This window comes from Parasteatoda tepidariorum, chromosome 9 (assembly GCF_043381705.1).
Source record: "Parasteatoda tepidariorum isolate YZ-2023 chromosome 9, CAS_Ptep_4.0, whole genome shotgun sequence".
Taxonomy (NCBI): Eukaryota; Metazoa; Arthropoda; class Arachnida; order Araneae; family Theridiidae; genus Parasteatoda; species Parasteatoda tepidariorum.
This window is the reverse complement of record NC_092212.1, coordinates 3,346,860-3,363,800: the sequence shown is the minus strand read 5'-3', so window position 1 is coordinate 3,363,800 and position 16,941 is coordinate 3,346,860. Positions and strand designations below refer to the sequence as shown.

Sequence of the window (16,941 nt, the reverse complement as noted above, 5' to 3'; positions counted from 1 at the left end):
TTGGTAGTCCTGATTTGGCCTCTTTCCATTTGTTTATTACTGTTTGTTCTTGTTGCAAGCTGTGCACCATCTTACGTTAGAGTTAGCACCTTTAGCATTGTTAACACAAGTATTGTTGGCATTATAAACACAAATAATAAATAATCAAATACCACATTTTGCAAAAATCTCAAGATACAATAGTCACGTTGTGAGCCAAATGACTTTAAAATACACAGGAAACAGTTACCCGGAAGTATAGGCGGTATTGAGCTTGCAGCGTTCCCTAGTGTAGAAAATACCATGCATACCAATAGTGCCAATTATTTATCTATTTTTTTTAAAAATCTATCAATAAAAAATAATAAAAAAGCAATATTATTATAATATAAGTACTGACATAATTATATTAATTAACAGGGCTTGCCAGAGTAGACCCAGTCAATTTTTGCGAACCCGGGTCGGTTTTTTTTAAAAAGTATTTTCGGATTGTTGAGGGCCAACGACATTTATGAAGCTAATCCGTATTCCATTTTTAATGATTTTATTGAAATTGAATTGTAAAATTTAGTTCAGAAATTAAGATTTGCAATTTTTTTCCTTCGTTTAAAAAACTCAGATATTTAAAATACTTTTTCATATACACTGCTGGCCACCATAAATGCAACACCCTGAAGGAAGCATGCAAATAACATAATATTTACAACATGCATTAGCGGAGGTGAGATATGCAAATGATTAGAATTTCAGCGCAGACGAACATTACGCGCGCCTGTGGCGCCACTTCAAAGCGCTATTTATTTATTTATTTCAAATGGCAGAGGTAATTGACATGAAAAAGCAAAAACATAGGAACAAAACAAGAAAGTAAAAAGTCAAAACGCTGGGGTACGCTTACAGATCTACCTCCCCGTGGTGTACCCTGGTAACGTCTTTTGACGGCTAAGAGATCTGTAGTTTCCGGCATGTCTTCGCAAAGCGCTATTTAAGGCTTGGAGATTTCGACGATTTGAAGTTCGGCAATTGTATTTTTCCGGTGGTTTTTTTTAAAAAAAACGATGCCTATAGAAAAAAAACAGCGATCATCTTTTAATCAAGTATCCGAGTTCGACAGAGGAAGTATAGTGGCCTACCAAGATTGTGGATTATCTTTCAGGGAAATCAGTGACGAAACCTAACAACTGTAACGCGGATATGTGATCGTTGTATGCAGGAGGGTACGACGGATCGATGCATTCGATTGCATCCACCTCAGTGCACCACTTCACGATATGACAGGCGAATTGTGCGCATGGCAATGACTGATCTCTCAGTCACATCACAAACCGTAGCACAGCACATTTAGTCTGTAACGCATCATCCAGTGTCTGCGCGTTCCACTCGACGCCGTTTACAGCAGAGTGATCAATCCACAAAACGTCCATTGCTTTGTCTACCCTTGACGCAGAACCATAGACGTCTCCGCCGCTAATGGTGCTGTAGTGATTCATCCTCCCAGAACATGTAATGAGGTGAAGCTGCGAGCGCAAATAAAATACACTACTATCAAGCACGTAGGTATAGTTTTTTCATGGGGGGGGGGTGTTTTGTGATTGAGGAATTTATTATCTAAATGTAGTATAATTAAACCAGTGACATACATACAAGCAGTGGCGTACGCAGAATTTTTCCAAGGGGGGGGGTTCATAATTTTCAGAAATTACTAAAAGAAATTCGAGTATGTAATAAAGCACTATTATTTCCCTAATTTATACAGCTAGACAATTTTGACTTTTTCTTTAGACAACATTGTTTAGTTAAATTTTATTTTTATTTTTTAAGTTTAAGAATATAATTTTTTTTATAATAAGAGGTAAAATATTTTATTTTTATTAAAAAGTAGGAATAAATCAAGCAAGAAAAAACTACTCATACTGTAACAGCTACCTAAATAATAACCATATAAATGTGAATATTCCATAGAAAACCAATGAATTTAACTAAAAAATGACTTACCAACAAATAGGGAATTAAACCAGTATACAAACACGCTAAAAATTTATTGATTTATACTGTAATATCCAAACGACGGGGTTTTTTTGCAAGTTCGTTTAAAATGTCTTCGACAGCTGGGGTAAATTTTCTATGAATGCTTAAGAGCGCCAATCCATTCATTCTATTATTTCCCGTTGAGTTGCGTAAATAAGTCTTCAAACGGCGCAAAGTCGAAAAGGATCTTTCGTTTGCACTCGTTGAAACAGGTAGAACGACCAATATTTCTAGGAGTTTGAAAATGTTTGGTGTTATATCTTTATTGCACATTCCAAGAGCATCCGCCGCAGTTTTTGGAACACTACCTCCGTCTTCACTAATCCTTTTTAATCTTTTATACCAGAGTTTTAGTTCAGACTTAAGGCTTTCTTTACAGGTATCCAAATCTCCAGCGTAAAATTCCACTAATGCTTCAAAAGCCTTTATGTTTGAAGGTTGGCAAATGAAAGGATCGGCAGGTAGAAGACACTGAAATCCTTTCAAAATATCACGATGCGATACAAATCTTAAGTTTAATTGTGTTATAAAATTTTCTATAAATGGAATAAAAACACTAACTCTGAAATATGTTTCCGGTGTCGATGAGGGAAAATTATCGCGATTTTTCTGTCTTCCTGTTATTCTAGGGATTTGCATGGAAGTGGAAGATCCAATGCTTGTTAGCATAAGAGAAGAAGAGCTGAATATTTCAGAGAATGTTTCAGTGGCATTTTCACGCATTAATTTTAGATCTTTAATGACATCTTCTGCAAGACTCACTGCCTCTATCAAATCTATGCTTGTTTTTTGTAGGTATCTACAGAGATGGATTGTTATGGTGAAAACTTTGTAAATGCACAAAAGAGATATTACGAACTGGCAATTAGATACTGTGCACAGTAAAGAATTAGCCTGGGTAGCTGATTCCTTATCCTTCCATTCTGATATTTTTTGTAGTGTTTCGGCGATAGGCTCGAAAAGTTCCACCACAGCGGTTACTGAGTCGTATCTTTCCATCCAACGGGTTGCACATAGCTGTTTAATTTTCTCCCTCTTAGAGCTGGTTTCCATCTCCTCTATTGCTGAAGATAGGACATACTGTCTTTTTGGCGTATTTAAAAAGTCGTATAATGTTTTAATTGTCCCTAAGCAATTTCTAATGCCAGTTATTTCGCATGCATTTGATACAGCCAAATTGAGGCTATGAGCAGAGCAATGTACATAGAGTGCTGATGGGACAATACTTCTTACGTGGGCTTGTACACCATTAATTTTTCCACTCATTGATGCAGCACCATCGTACCCCTGTCCACGTAACTTTTTTATATCAACTTTCATAGACTGTAATTGGTCTAATATTGTTGTTGCTATTGCTTTTCCGGTTAAGTCATGCACCGGAATGAATTGCAAAAACTGTTCGGTGATGTTAAAATTTTCTTTATCGACATATCGAACGCATAACGATAATTGCTCTATACCTGCAATATCAGTTGTTTCATCTGCAAGAATGGAAAAGCAAGTTGCATCATTAATCTTGCTGACTAGTTTTTGCAGGATTAAAATATTGCAAACCTCAATAACTTCGTTCTGAAATCGAGGGCTGGTATACTGAGCATTTTTTCTGCTTGACTCTAAAATGTTCTTAAGAGTCGAATCGTTCTTACTCCGGAAACGAAGCAATGCCCGAAAATTTCCGTCGTTCTCTTCACCTGGTTGTTCAGCAATTATTCCCGAATCCTTATGTCCTCTTAGAGCGAGACCTTGATTTCCACAAAATAGGATGGTTTCAATGATTGGAGTAATGTTTTTTCTATTTTCTAATTTTCTTCTGCTTGCTGCACTGTCAACTTGTTCATCCACAGGTTTCATCTTTCCAAATAAAATATCGTTTAATGTCCCAGCAGTTTCGATCGATTTTTTGTGATAAAGACATTTCTCGTGTTCAGAAAATCGCTCTACAGCATTTTTCCAGTTGTCAAATTTTACATTGCACAGTTGGCCTAAAGGTTGCTTTCCAGAACCGGCACCACTTGGGGCGAAAAGTACACAAAATTTGCAAAAAGCACCACCCTTAACCTCTGAATATGCAAGCCATTTCCAGCGATAAAGCCATTTGTACTGAAATTTCAATTTTCTTTTTCCTTTTTCAGGAAAAACAAATGCTGGATTGGGTTCCCAAACATTTTTAAGTATATCCAGTTTTTTATCCTCGCATGTATTATCTTCTGAAAAAAGTCCAATGTCATATGGGTGGGAAGTAACACTTTGAGGGCCGCTTTCACATTCATCAGATTCTGTTACGCTAGAAACGTTTTCTTCAACGGAAGTATCACATTTCTGTTCAACAGAAAAACTTACATTGGTACTAGATGCTGTCACCTCACTAATTTCAGGTCGTGATTTTTTCTCAAAGTAATTAAAAATTGTTAAATTCTTGCGTTTAGACATCCTAAAGATCCAAGAACAGCAAAAATATATACATATATATTGGCACAGAAATATCCACTAAGCTACGATCTCAAAGTTTCGAGCTGGAATGAATAACTTCAACGAGCACAGAGTCTCCAAAACAAAACAGATTTAGAAACAAGCTCCGAAGGACAAGCGGCAGAGATAACTCTTAGTCTGACTAAAATCGAAAATAAATGTAACCCCCTTTCATATAATTTTTTTTAACCGCATCTACAAAATTCTCGAATTGTCTCAAAGACGACAGAACGTCTAGGATTCCAGACCTCGCGAATGCCAGCCAGTCTCGAAAACTATCGCGACTGGCAGGACAGAAAGGAACCAGCGATCGGGGCTCGCCCGTAACAGTATCACGTGAATTTGATTTCAAAAGTACAACTCTATTATAGTAAATGTTTTTTCAGTATTCTGAGAAATACCGTGAGAAAAAAAAGTAGGCATAAGGCAAATAAAAATATATAGTCTTAAAAAATAATAGCCAGCATAATTTCTACTGAAATTTTTATTTCTGTCTGTATTATTTTGTAAATTCACTTTGTCTGAGCTCAAGGAAGGTGTTTAAACCCCTAAACCCCCCCTTGCGTACGCCCCTGCATACAAGTAAGCTCTTTTTATTTGTGATAAAATAATCTAATACAGAAGTTTTCGCGGTAAGCTTCATTTAAGAGCTAAAAATCACAACCAGCGATCTAAATGAAGATCAAAATAAAGACAAGCCATAAACGTCGTTGATCGCTTCTCTTCGATTGGGAAATAATCGAAATTTAAATAAAAAGAACATTAAAACAAAACCACCGTTATTGTCAAAAATTCACGTATAAAATATCAATAAAAATTCATCTATTCACCGCAAATTATATTGCGTTTAAGCAGCCAAAGTAATACAGTCGAACCCAGCTATAGTGAACACGGCTTATAGTGAACTCCCGGATATAGTGAACGAAATGTTCGATCCCGTGCCTTGCTATACACGTATAATGTTATTTTTTGTGGATATAGAGAACCAAAAAAGTGAAGAAGTTGAATATAATGAACTTTTTTCTGTCTTCGACTGATTTTTTTCTTCATTTTTTTTTGTAATAATTTTGAAATTTCTACTTCGAAATAAATACATATACCGATTTTTAAAACCATCTACAGAGGGGAATGTAGCGATAAGCATTTTTTCTTGTTTACTTCTTTTATCTCACTTTCGTCCCGCAGTGGACAGATCGTTAAGATACGGTTCCCAGAAGATCACCGAAGTCAAGCAACACTGGCTGCGGACAGTGTGCGGGTGGGTGACCACTTGGATCAGTCTGCGTAGGAACCGAGGGTGTGCGGTATTGGTCCTCGTTAAACTGTGCTACCGTAAACTGCTCGACTTCGCGTGCAGGTCGTTGGGCTACCGAAGCGGGAGGTGCCATCCCCTCTGCAGAGGATCAAAATTGTGATGGCATGTCTTCGGATCATCCTCAGGGATGTTTCCTAGACCGTCGCCAATAGCCCATTGTGCAGCTCTAGTGCGACGTAAATGAACAAATCAATCAATTGAATCAATGTAGGCATAAGAGTTGAACATAAATCTAAGTTAATTACGTCACATCAAAGTTAGAGGCAATTACAAATACAGGGAACTTTTTATATATTTATTTAAATTTAAAAACAACAATTTCTCTCCTTTCTTTAATTGTTGCAGTTGTAATTCATTTACGTCACACTAGAGCAGCACAATAGGATATTGACAACGGTCCCTAAACAAACTAAGCAAATGTTTCCAACCCAGGCAGATGATGTACCTGTAAAGAGTCAGTGGGATCAATACGCATTTTCTGTCAGAGGAAATGAGTAATTATTCATAATTAGTCAAAGGGTTGGACACCATGTGTTGATAAGGCACTCATTTTAACTCCTTTTTGCTCTTAGTTCAGTTAAAAAAATCCTGCAAACAAATGTCTCAAATTTAACCATGGCGAGCGGTAAACGTTTTCCATTGATGATAAAATGGGCATAATCAGAAAAATTGAAAATGGGTGCAATCAAGCTGATATTTGAAGGATAAACTATCCAAATATGCAGTTATGGAAAAATAGGCAATTAATAATTTCTGCTCCTGAAAAAAATTTAGATGGCAGAAAAAAGTTGAGAAAAGCAGATCACAAGAATGTTGAAGAAGCATTACTGAAGTGGTTCACCATTCGAAGAAGCCGCAATTTTTCAGTATATGGACAAATGCCGATGAATTTGCTAAGCGATTTTATGAGACTACTTTTATGTGCTCGAATGACAGGTTAGACAGGTTTAAAAAGCGGAATAACGGAAATTCAGGAATAATTATCTAAAAGTCAGGAAGTGTTTTTTTTTTTTTTTTTTTTTTTTTTTTTTTTTTTTTTGTACGCAAAACGACGAGTAACACATTTTTTGAAATAACGTAAAATATCAAATTTTTTGCTGCTACATAATATTTTTCAGTCATTTATTTGAATAATGTGTAATAAAAGGGAAGAGTTTGGGAACCATTAGTTAATTAAAGTGCCTATGTAGCGGATATAGTAAACTCCCGGTTACAGTGAACCGAAATTTCGGTCCCTTGAAGGTTCACTATAGCGGGGTTTCACTATATATAAAAAAATGAATTCTTTACGAAGTAGAATACATGGGTAATTTTCAGAAAATACGACACATAGGAATTTCTTTTTTTTAATTTTAAACCTTTTGGATTGGAATACTATATTTTTAAATATAAAAAAAATACTCGTTTATTAAAGTAACTCTAGTTAATACCTTACAGAGAGCAATGTACAATAGTTAACAAGCATTTAGCAGTTTGCAATTATTCCTTGGCATTCAGGTGCCAGAAAAATTGCAATTTGTAATTTTATAGCTTTTATTTCCATGTTCCATTTCATTTTTAGTTAGTCTTTGTGTTATTAATTATTTTCGTTAAAAAAAATTTTCGTTACTTAATCAGTATAATGCATTATGTGTTTAAATTACGCACACACATATTATATATATATTATAGTTAAGCAGGGTTGAAATATATATATATTTCAACTCCTGTCTAAGCTTCACCATAGAATGGAATATAATTAATATTCTTACCATTCTGATCTTAAATTTTTGTATCATGTACGACAATAATGACTTGATGATATTTTTTAAAGCAATTTCTACTTAAATTTTATTTTTAAAGAGAAATAGATGTTACCCCTTACATTTTTAATAATCTTAAAACATTTTGCTAAACAAAGATTTTTTTTTTCATTAGTTTGTGTTGACGATAAATCATAATTAAGGCGTTGTACTTCAAGTCAAAGCNTGCCAGTTGTTGTTTTGTTGTATCTCATTATGTGGTGATTCTGATTATCATTAAATGTTTATATATATATATATATGTATGTATTACTGCATATATAATCACTAAAAATAAGTATTAAATGCATATTTTTTATTTTTCGTTTAGTTCAGAGCATATTGTTACAATCTTAATTATACGGATAATTTATGAATTACGTTGAATTTATTATTACGAAAAATTTATTATTGATTAATTTTTTTTTTCATTATGGATTAGAAACTTTTCGCTACTTTTCTGATATTTTGTAATTTAAACTGATATTATTTAATAAGTGGATGTGAAGGTTTCCTGTTAATCTGTTGCACTAGGATAAAATATTCATCATTTACTAAATTTCAGTTGGCTTATATTTTTTTAAACGATTATATGCATAGGCAAGGTCTATGCATATAATAGGTACAGAAAAAGGGTTTTCAACTCTGCTATAAATATATATAAAATTAAGTAGACAAAAAAGAAAAAAATTTATTTGAGCTGATTCAAATCATTCTTAGAAAGTACTGAATGTTTTTCAATTAACAATTTCAGTAATTTTTATGATAATTTAAAGGTTTGTTGATCTTTGTTTTAATTTTACAAAACTGTAACATATATCGTTACTTTTGATTATGCAACGGAGTATTATCGTTAAAAATTTGTCAATATCATAAGTAACTTCCCTTGCAATAAGATCCCAAGAAAGGATAGTAATAGAAAGTTTTTTTAATTTTCTAAAAAATAGTTAAACTTTAAGTTACACTTACTCATTTATACTAAGACAGTTTGAATGATTACTTACTCTCAGCTATTCATTTATGAAATTTTTGTGTTTTATTATAAAATTAAATGTAACATAGACATTTCAATTCTGACTGAATTATAATAAATTGTTTCAATTTTCAGTTTACAATTTCAAAAATTTTTTAGTCCCATTTCAAAATCATAAAATAAGAACAAAAATTGGGAATTAAAAATAAAATTGTGCATGAATAATCAAATTCGTTAAATAAATCTATTTGTTGTACAGTTTAAATGTTACATATATAATATAAAAGCATAGATTGATTTAAAACAAATATTTGCTTTCCTCCAATATTTTTTAAGTTCTTTTTATCGCCAATAAAAGATCACGTTTTATTTACAGGAACATTATTCCACAATACAAATTAAAATTAACGGATGAAATTAGCGAATAAAAATTAATCAGAAAGAAAAGGTGAAAAGAAATTTTAAATAGTTAAATGCTACATTAAACAAAAAGAAAAATCTAAAACGAAGAGCCTTAAGGATGAGTGTCAAAGACAACGTTTCTAGACAGAATGACCGAAGAAATTGCCAAGGAAGTTTTATGTCCTGAAAAGGTTAACATATATATGCAGTCCTAGAAATCCAAGAGAATTCTTTGTTTGAGGCATGCACTTTATGACCGTAAATGGGATTTGTGTATAGCCGATATTTCAAAAAGTAGATGAGATAAGATAGAGCTCATTCGAAGGAAATTTTCCCTTAAAGTAATATGAGCTGGCTACTTTTCTGAGGGGAGAAGTTTTGTGGGTGGGTAAATCAATGAGGAAAGGAATGGAGAGGAGCGTTTATTGCACTCTTGATGAATGGGTAACAATGAAGCAGGAAGGATTGTTTTATTTCTGTTACAGACTAATAAAATCCTTAAAATAAAATGTCATGGGAATTCTCCATTTTTTTCAAAAAATAAAATATTTAAAAAATTTAAAATTTTTCTAAACTTACGGAAAAATTATCTATAGTATTTAAAAAAAGGAAAATTGCCTTGTACAATGGGGGGTGTTTGAACACCCTGAACACCCCCCTTACCTACGTCCCTGACTACTATCTTGTAAGTAAGCCCAACTATAAGTTCCACTCTCATCAGCTGTTGTTCTGACAGTTCTGATGGAGATGGTAGTACATCTACTTTGAAGGTCCTTTTCGTTTTGGGCTGCCAGTTGTTGTTTTGTTGTATCTCGTTATGTTGTGATTCTGATTATCATTAAATGTTTTTTGTTGAACGCTTGGAGATCATTTTATGAATGAACAAACATTAACTACATTCACTTAAATGGCGACTTCCGAACATTCTTTTTTTGTTTTGATGTGATTCTGCACTTTCGTTTTCTCGTTTCATTCCGGACATTCTATTTTCGTTCAAAATGACTGAAACTGCTGCTGTAAAAATTCCAATATTTATTCCTACGGATCCCGCCTTATGGTTCACCATGGTTGAATCCACCTTTCAATTAGCAACGCCCAAAGCCATTACAGACTCCAAAACCAAATATAATTATTGTGTTGCTAATTTACCTCCAGAAATTGCCATGGTTGTTAGAGACATAATAATTTCGCCGGACATTTCAGATCCTTTCAAAAAATTAAAAGAGCGAATTATTCAACGTTGTGGCGAGACAAAATCGCAAGAGATTCGTCGGTAGTTAGCCGTTTAACAACTCGGCGATCGCAAGCCTTCCGAACTCCTTCGCGTGATGCAACGAAGAGCTGAAAACCATAACGTATCTAATTCTCTCCATCTAGAATTATTTCTGCAACAACTACCCTCTAACGCACAATTTATTTTGTAATGAGTACAAGATCTCTCAACATTAAAAGCTGCTGAAATCGCCGATAAAGTTTTGGATATATCACCTCCACAAGTAAGTGCTGTTTCCTCTCAAAATTCTTTACATGCTGAAAACATTTGAGAGAAGAAGTTGCTAAAATGTCTTTGAGACAATCCAGAAGTGTTACTCGCTCTCCATATCGAAATAATTTTCGACAGAGAAGCTCAAGTTCTAACAGACTCTGTTGGTATCATAGGAAATTTAACTCGAAAGCTCATAAATGTGTACCCCCCCTGTAATTTTACAGTGTTAAACGACAACGGAGAGGAGTAGCGGCGACATACGCCTCGCCATTCACCTCTCGTCGCCTCTTTGTAAAAGATCGGAAAAGTAATTTATCCTTTCTAGTGGACACGGGAAGCAACTGTTCTTTTATACCAGCATTCAAAATAGATAAAATGTCTGCTCCAACTCAAACATTCATTGCTGCTAATGGAACTTCCATTAATGTTTATAAGCGGAAATTATTATCCATTGATTTAAGTCTACGAAGACAACTTGTGTATCCTTTTTATATATGCAATGTTTCAGAGAAGAGGATCTAGTTCCTACCGCAGCAGCATCAACTCCTTTGGGAGCCCTAAAAAAATAGCTTTCAAAGCGTTAAATATCTCTTTTTTCGAGTTTATTCTTATCAAAAACAAAATGTAATTCCCTCTGGCATTACTGGTGAGTCTTTTCCAGCCTCTGGGAGGCCTAATTTTTAATTTTTTAAGATTTTGATTTCCGATGTTCCATTGATTTAGGCTTAGAGTACCAGACCGCCATATTAACATGTATTTCAATGCTAACGGATTCTATCGCTAAATTTGACATCAAATTTCTTTATTTAAACGTTTTCACTTTCGCCTAATAATACGTCATTTCATTCGCTCAGACGATGATCTTTTCATTTTTGTAAAATTTTATTTTCCGGCGGTCCGGTGCTCTTTATAACAGTATCATTTAGATTTATGTTGTATTTGGGTATAGGCTATCGCTGTGATAATTTTTCGCCATTTGTAANTTTTTATTTATTTAATATTTTCTTTCAAAATTCTTGCTATCCAGCCTCCTTGAGAGCCTTACACTTTCGACAGCTGTCAAAATAATCTACTTATGTTTTCCAGTTACTAATCTACATTTACTTTCTCGTACTTAACAAGTGTATCAAAATTCTTATGCGTATCTCGATGTCGCAATGCTCTGCATTTATTCTGTTATTTATTATTTATTCTGTTTTATGTATGTTTTGTCTGTAGAATGTTTGTTCTACTCTCGTGTGCCCTGAATAGAGCTGGACGAGGTATCAATAAACAATATGCAATGTTTCAACCCCCATTATAGGTGCTGATTTTCTGCATTACTTTAATTTAAAACCGGATCTTCGAAAACGTAAGTTATTTGATATTGAAACTCATTTAAATACGCATTGTGTATTTCATAATTTTGATATTTATTCTATCAAATCAATTGTAAATGATGATATTTTTTTCTAAAATTTTTAGCGAATTTCCTAAAATCAGTAAATCTCCAAGCCCCGATAAAATTATTAAACATTCTGTACAACATCATATCGATACTTTTGGCCATCCTGTATATGCTAAACCTCGACGTCTCGCTCCTGATAGGCTAAAAAAAATAGCAAAAATGGAATTCCAGCATATGTTGGATTTGGGTCACATACGCCCATCCAACATCAATTATGCTGCTCTGCTACACATGGTTCCGAAAAAGAACAGCAATGACTGGCGTCCGGTTTCGCGATTTCATAGCACTTAATGCTCATACTAGAAAAGATAAATACTCCATTCCGAGCATTGTTGATTTTACTAGTCAGCTGCACGGAACAACTATTTTTTCTCGCATAGATTTAGTAAAAGCTTTCCACCAAATTCCGATTGCTCCCGAAGATGTTCTCAAAACAGATATAACCACACCTTTTGGACTCTTCGAGAGCACTCGGATGCAATTCGGTTTGTGTAATGCTTCTAGCACATTTCAGAGATTTATAGATGAGGTGATCAGATGTTTAGATGGTGTCTATGCTTTTGTTGACGATATATTAATTGCATCAAAATCTCTTGAACAGCATATTAAACATCTTGAAGCTCTATTTTCCAGACTTGACCATTATGGACTAGCAATCAAACCTTTTAAATGTATATTTGGTGTTTCAAAATTAGAATTTGTAGGCTTTATAGTATCTAAAGATGGTCTTGAACCAATTTCTGACCGCGTTAATGCTATTTTAAATTTTCCCAAGCCCACAACTTTAATCCAACTTCAAAAATCGCAAAAAAACATCCTCGCTCCAATGCTCAAAAATCAGATGAGCAATTAGAATGGAACGATGAAACAGATGCTGCATTTACAAAATCAAAAGAAGCTATTTCTAATGCCACACTTTTGCGTCACCCTATTCCTGGTGCTCAGTTAAGCTTGCGGGTGGATGCGTCAAATGTCGCTATAGGTGGTTCCGTCAATCAAGTGTCCGACAATCAATGGGAACCAATTGCATTTTATTCGGCAAAATTAAATAAATCCCAAAGAAATTGGACAACATATGACCTAGAGTTATATGCCATTTATTCTTCAATAAAGAAATTTCGACATTTACTTGAAGGTCGAAACTTCTTTATTTATACCGATCAAAAACCATTAATTTTCGCTTTTCATCAAAATCCTGACAAATGCAGTCCCTGTCAACTTCGCCACTTAGATTACATCTCACAATTTTCCACTGATATTAGATACATGAAGGGCTCCGAAAATCAAGTTGCCGATGCATTATCTCGCATTGAGATTAACCGAATTTCCCCAACAATCACCGATTATAAAGAATTTGCTTCTGTTCAATCAAAAGATAAAGAACTTCAAACACTTTTGCAATCAAATACCACTTCTCCAAAATTAGAAAAACATTACTTTCCTATTGGGGATATAAATTTATATTGTGATATGCCTCTTAAACATCCCCGACCTTTTGTTCCTCTAAGTTTACGCAAACAAGTTTTTGAAAATTTGAATTTTTTTTCACACCCTGGTATGTCAGCCTCAATTAATTTAATTTCGAAAAGATTCGTATGGCCTGGCATGCATAATGATATTAAATCTATGGTTCGTAGTTGTGATAACTGCCAAAGAGCAAAAATAATAAGACACACTAAATCTCCTATAGGTACATTTACCCTACCGGATGCTCGCTTTGCTCACATCCATTTAGACTTCATTGGACCACTTTCCCCATCTGATGGAAATCAGTATTGCTTAACAATTATTGATCGATTTTCAAGATGGCCTGAAGTCATTCCTACACCTGATATGACTGCCGAAACAACTGCTCGTGCCTTATTGCACGGTTGGATTTCCAGATTTGGATGCCCAGTCACTATCACTACCGATCAGGGACGCAATTTCGAATCTATTCTATTTCGAGAACTTTCAAATGCTATAGGTTGCAACCGAATTCGAACTTCAGCTTACCGTCCTCAATCAAACGGGATTTTGGAACGCTATCATAGGCGTTTAAAAGATGCTCTTAAAGCACATAACCAAATTAAATGGACTGACACACTTCCGATCGTACTTTTAGGTTTGCGCTCAGCTCTCAAGAATGACATTAATGCAACACCTGCACAATTAGTATATGGTACAACAGTGCGATTACCTTCCGATCTTATTATTGATAAGAAGCAACTTAATCGAACTGTTGATCCTAATTATGTTTCTAATTTAGCTCAAACAATGCAGGCACTAAATCCCACTTCTTTGCATGGCAATCCTAGCATTTTTGTTACTCCTTCATTATCAACCTGCACTCATGTATTTTTAAGATCTGAGAAAGTTAACCGCCCTCTAACACCACCATATACAGGTCCTCACCTTGATATATTATGTTTTGTATATAGTCTTTGACATTCTTAGCAGAGATTCAAAAAACTTTATTATTGAGGTCAATGAAAAAAAAAACATAACAGTTTCGATAGATCGCATCAAGCCTGCCTATCGATTGTCGGGCACTATTGATGTCGATAATAATATTCCTATTCCAGAACCCAAAATATCTGAACCATTATCTGTACCTACGACACCTGTCAATAAACCACTAAAAACTCGTTCTGGACGTACTGTCCATTTTCCTTAACAGTTAGTAAATGAGTATATCATATGATTTTGTTTTGTATATAGTCTTTTGAACTATGTATAGAAATAATTGTACTTCTATAACAATTTTGTTTTTGAATTTTGTCTTTGTACATTATTTCAAAATTGTATTTTGCGTTGTATCAAATATTGTATTTGCATTATATTTTTTTACATTTTTAAAATTGCATTTCGTATTGTATTTTCAATATGTATTCTGCATTTGCATATAATTGAACTCACGTTGTCGTTCACCTTGTTCACTGGGGGGATACTCTGTAGTGATTCATCCTCCCAGTACATGTAATGAGGTGGCGCTGAGAGCGCAAATAAAATACACTACTACCTTGTAAGTAAGCCCAACTATAACTTCCACTCTCATCAGCTGTTGTTCTGACATTCCGATGGAGATGGTAGTACATCCACTTTAACGGTCCTTTTCGTTTTGGGTTGCCAGTTGTTGTTTTGTTGTATCTCGTTATGTTGTATTACTGATTATCATTAAATGTTTTTTGTTGAATGCTTGGAGATCATTTTATGAATGAACAAACATTAACTACACTCACTTAAGTGCGATGAAAGAAGGATGGGGATGACATAATGGAATGAAATTGTCTTTACTGACGAGTCACGCTTCTGTCTGCAACACCACGATGGTCGTTTTCGAGTCTGGAGACACCGTGGAGAGAGGATGCTGAGCAGCTGGGTTATGCACCACCACACTGGTCCTGCACCGGGTATTATGGTATGGGGCGGTATTGGATATCACTCTCGCACTCCTCTAGTACGCATTGCCAGTACTTCAAACAGCTATCGCTACATCTCTGAGGTGCTGGAGCCAGTTGTCCTTATTTACCTTCAGAGCTTGCCCATAGCCATATTTCAACAGGATAATGCGCGATCACACATTGTCCAAGGATTCTTCATCAATTGCCAGATTGAATTGCTTCCCTGGCCAGCTCGCTCCCCGGATCTTTCGCCGAAATAAAACATGTGGTCCATGATTGCTCAACGACTGACTCAGATTACATCCCCAGCTGCCACACCAGATCAACTTTGGCAACGTGTGGAAGCTGCTTGGTTTGCTGTACCCCACGAACACATCCAAAGTCTCTTTGAATCAATGCCGAGGCGTGGGACAGCGGTGATCTACAACAATGGCGCTACATTGGCTACTGATTTTTGCAAGAACCACACTTCACAGAAGTCTATAAGTTTAATCATTTGATACTTGGTCAACATGTTATCTACAAAACAAATTTTGTTATGATATCTCGTGTCTTTCTTGGTGTTGCAGTTTGGGTAGCCAGCAGTGCATTTGAAAAAAAAAGTAAATAAAGAAATTTGGCAAAAACCTTGAAATAAATCATAGCAAGTGTTTATATTTCGATGCATCACATATTCAGTTGTAGGCCGATCTTGCTGAATATTCAGCTACACCCAAAAAAAAAAACCTTTCTTTTCTCTTAATAAAATATTTCATTTATAAGGGTATATATTAAAATAGTTAATACTAAAAAAGTTGTATTAGACTTATGCATGACAGTAGTTTTCTTAAGTCCTGTCATGCTGAATTAAATTCTATTTCAGGTAAAGACAGGCCATGCTGACGTAACCCCTAAATCATTCCACATTTTCTCATTAGGTTTAACTTAATATTTTTTTAAAATTCATTGCAATAAATATTTGCATGAAAAGTTTTTATAGAATAAAAATACAATTATGTTTGTTTGAGAAGATTTAATAATTTTCAAATCAATATGTTTTTTTATAAGTTCTCGGTGAATATATAAATAAAAAGGTCTAAAACGATTTTTCAAAGGTATCAACGCATTCCTATGGCCAGAAAAATTTATAAGGTTCTTTAATTAACAAATACTGATAAATAATTTATTTTTTCATCATTTATATTAGATAGTTACTTTTAATATTTCTTAATATAATTCTCTACTATTATTATGATTTGATATTTTCATCGTGAATTAACAGTTTAAAACTGAAAGTGGTATTCTTTTATTAAAAAGTAATCCTGTAGTATAACCTTCTTACGTAACGTTTTGTAAAACAATATTGAAAAATTTTAATAAAATTATATTGAAAAGGTAAGTAATTTACCTCTTGAAATAATTACTAAACAGCAAATGTGTTATATTTACTTAACACGTTGAATGCCAAGCTAATTTTACATGGTTTGCCCATCTGACCAAACGGTAATTAACTACAAACAGAATTTGCAAATTTAATTTGACAGATTTTGCTGGTCTTTTTAAAAAGTTTTGCACGGCACATTTGAAAAAAGTGGCGAATTATATAAGCCTACAAATTGTCTAGAAATAGTGGTGGATAAAATTCTACTAAATTGAATTTATTAAACCAAGAATCACAATTAATTAACTGCCACTTGAA

The 16,941-nt window shown here is 34.3% G+C and overlaps 2 protein-coding genes and 1 pseudogene across 2 annotated transcripts in view; 2 read left to right on the top strand and 1 right to left on the bottom strand.

Moving 5' to 3' along the window:
- LOC122269433 (zinc finger protein 271) overlaps positions 1-16,941 on the top strand; it is a 249,420-nt gene that overhangs the window by 194,908 nt on the left and 37,571 nt on the right. The gene's annotated exons all lie outside the window — the stretch shown is intronic.
- Positions 2,026-6,266, bottom strand: LOC122269438 (zinc finger MYM-type protein 1-like). Its single transcript, XM_071185307.1, has 2 exons — positions 6,237-6,266; positions 2,026-4,326 (listed from the first exon to the last, which is right to left on the bottom strand). Exons 1-2 carry the CDS (start codon positions 6,264-6,266, stop codon positions 2,026-2,028), a joined length of 2,331 nt encoding a protein of 776 aa, XP_071041408.1.
- LOC139426370 (uncharacterized) lies at positions 9,813-10,683 on the top strand (annotated as a pseudogene).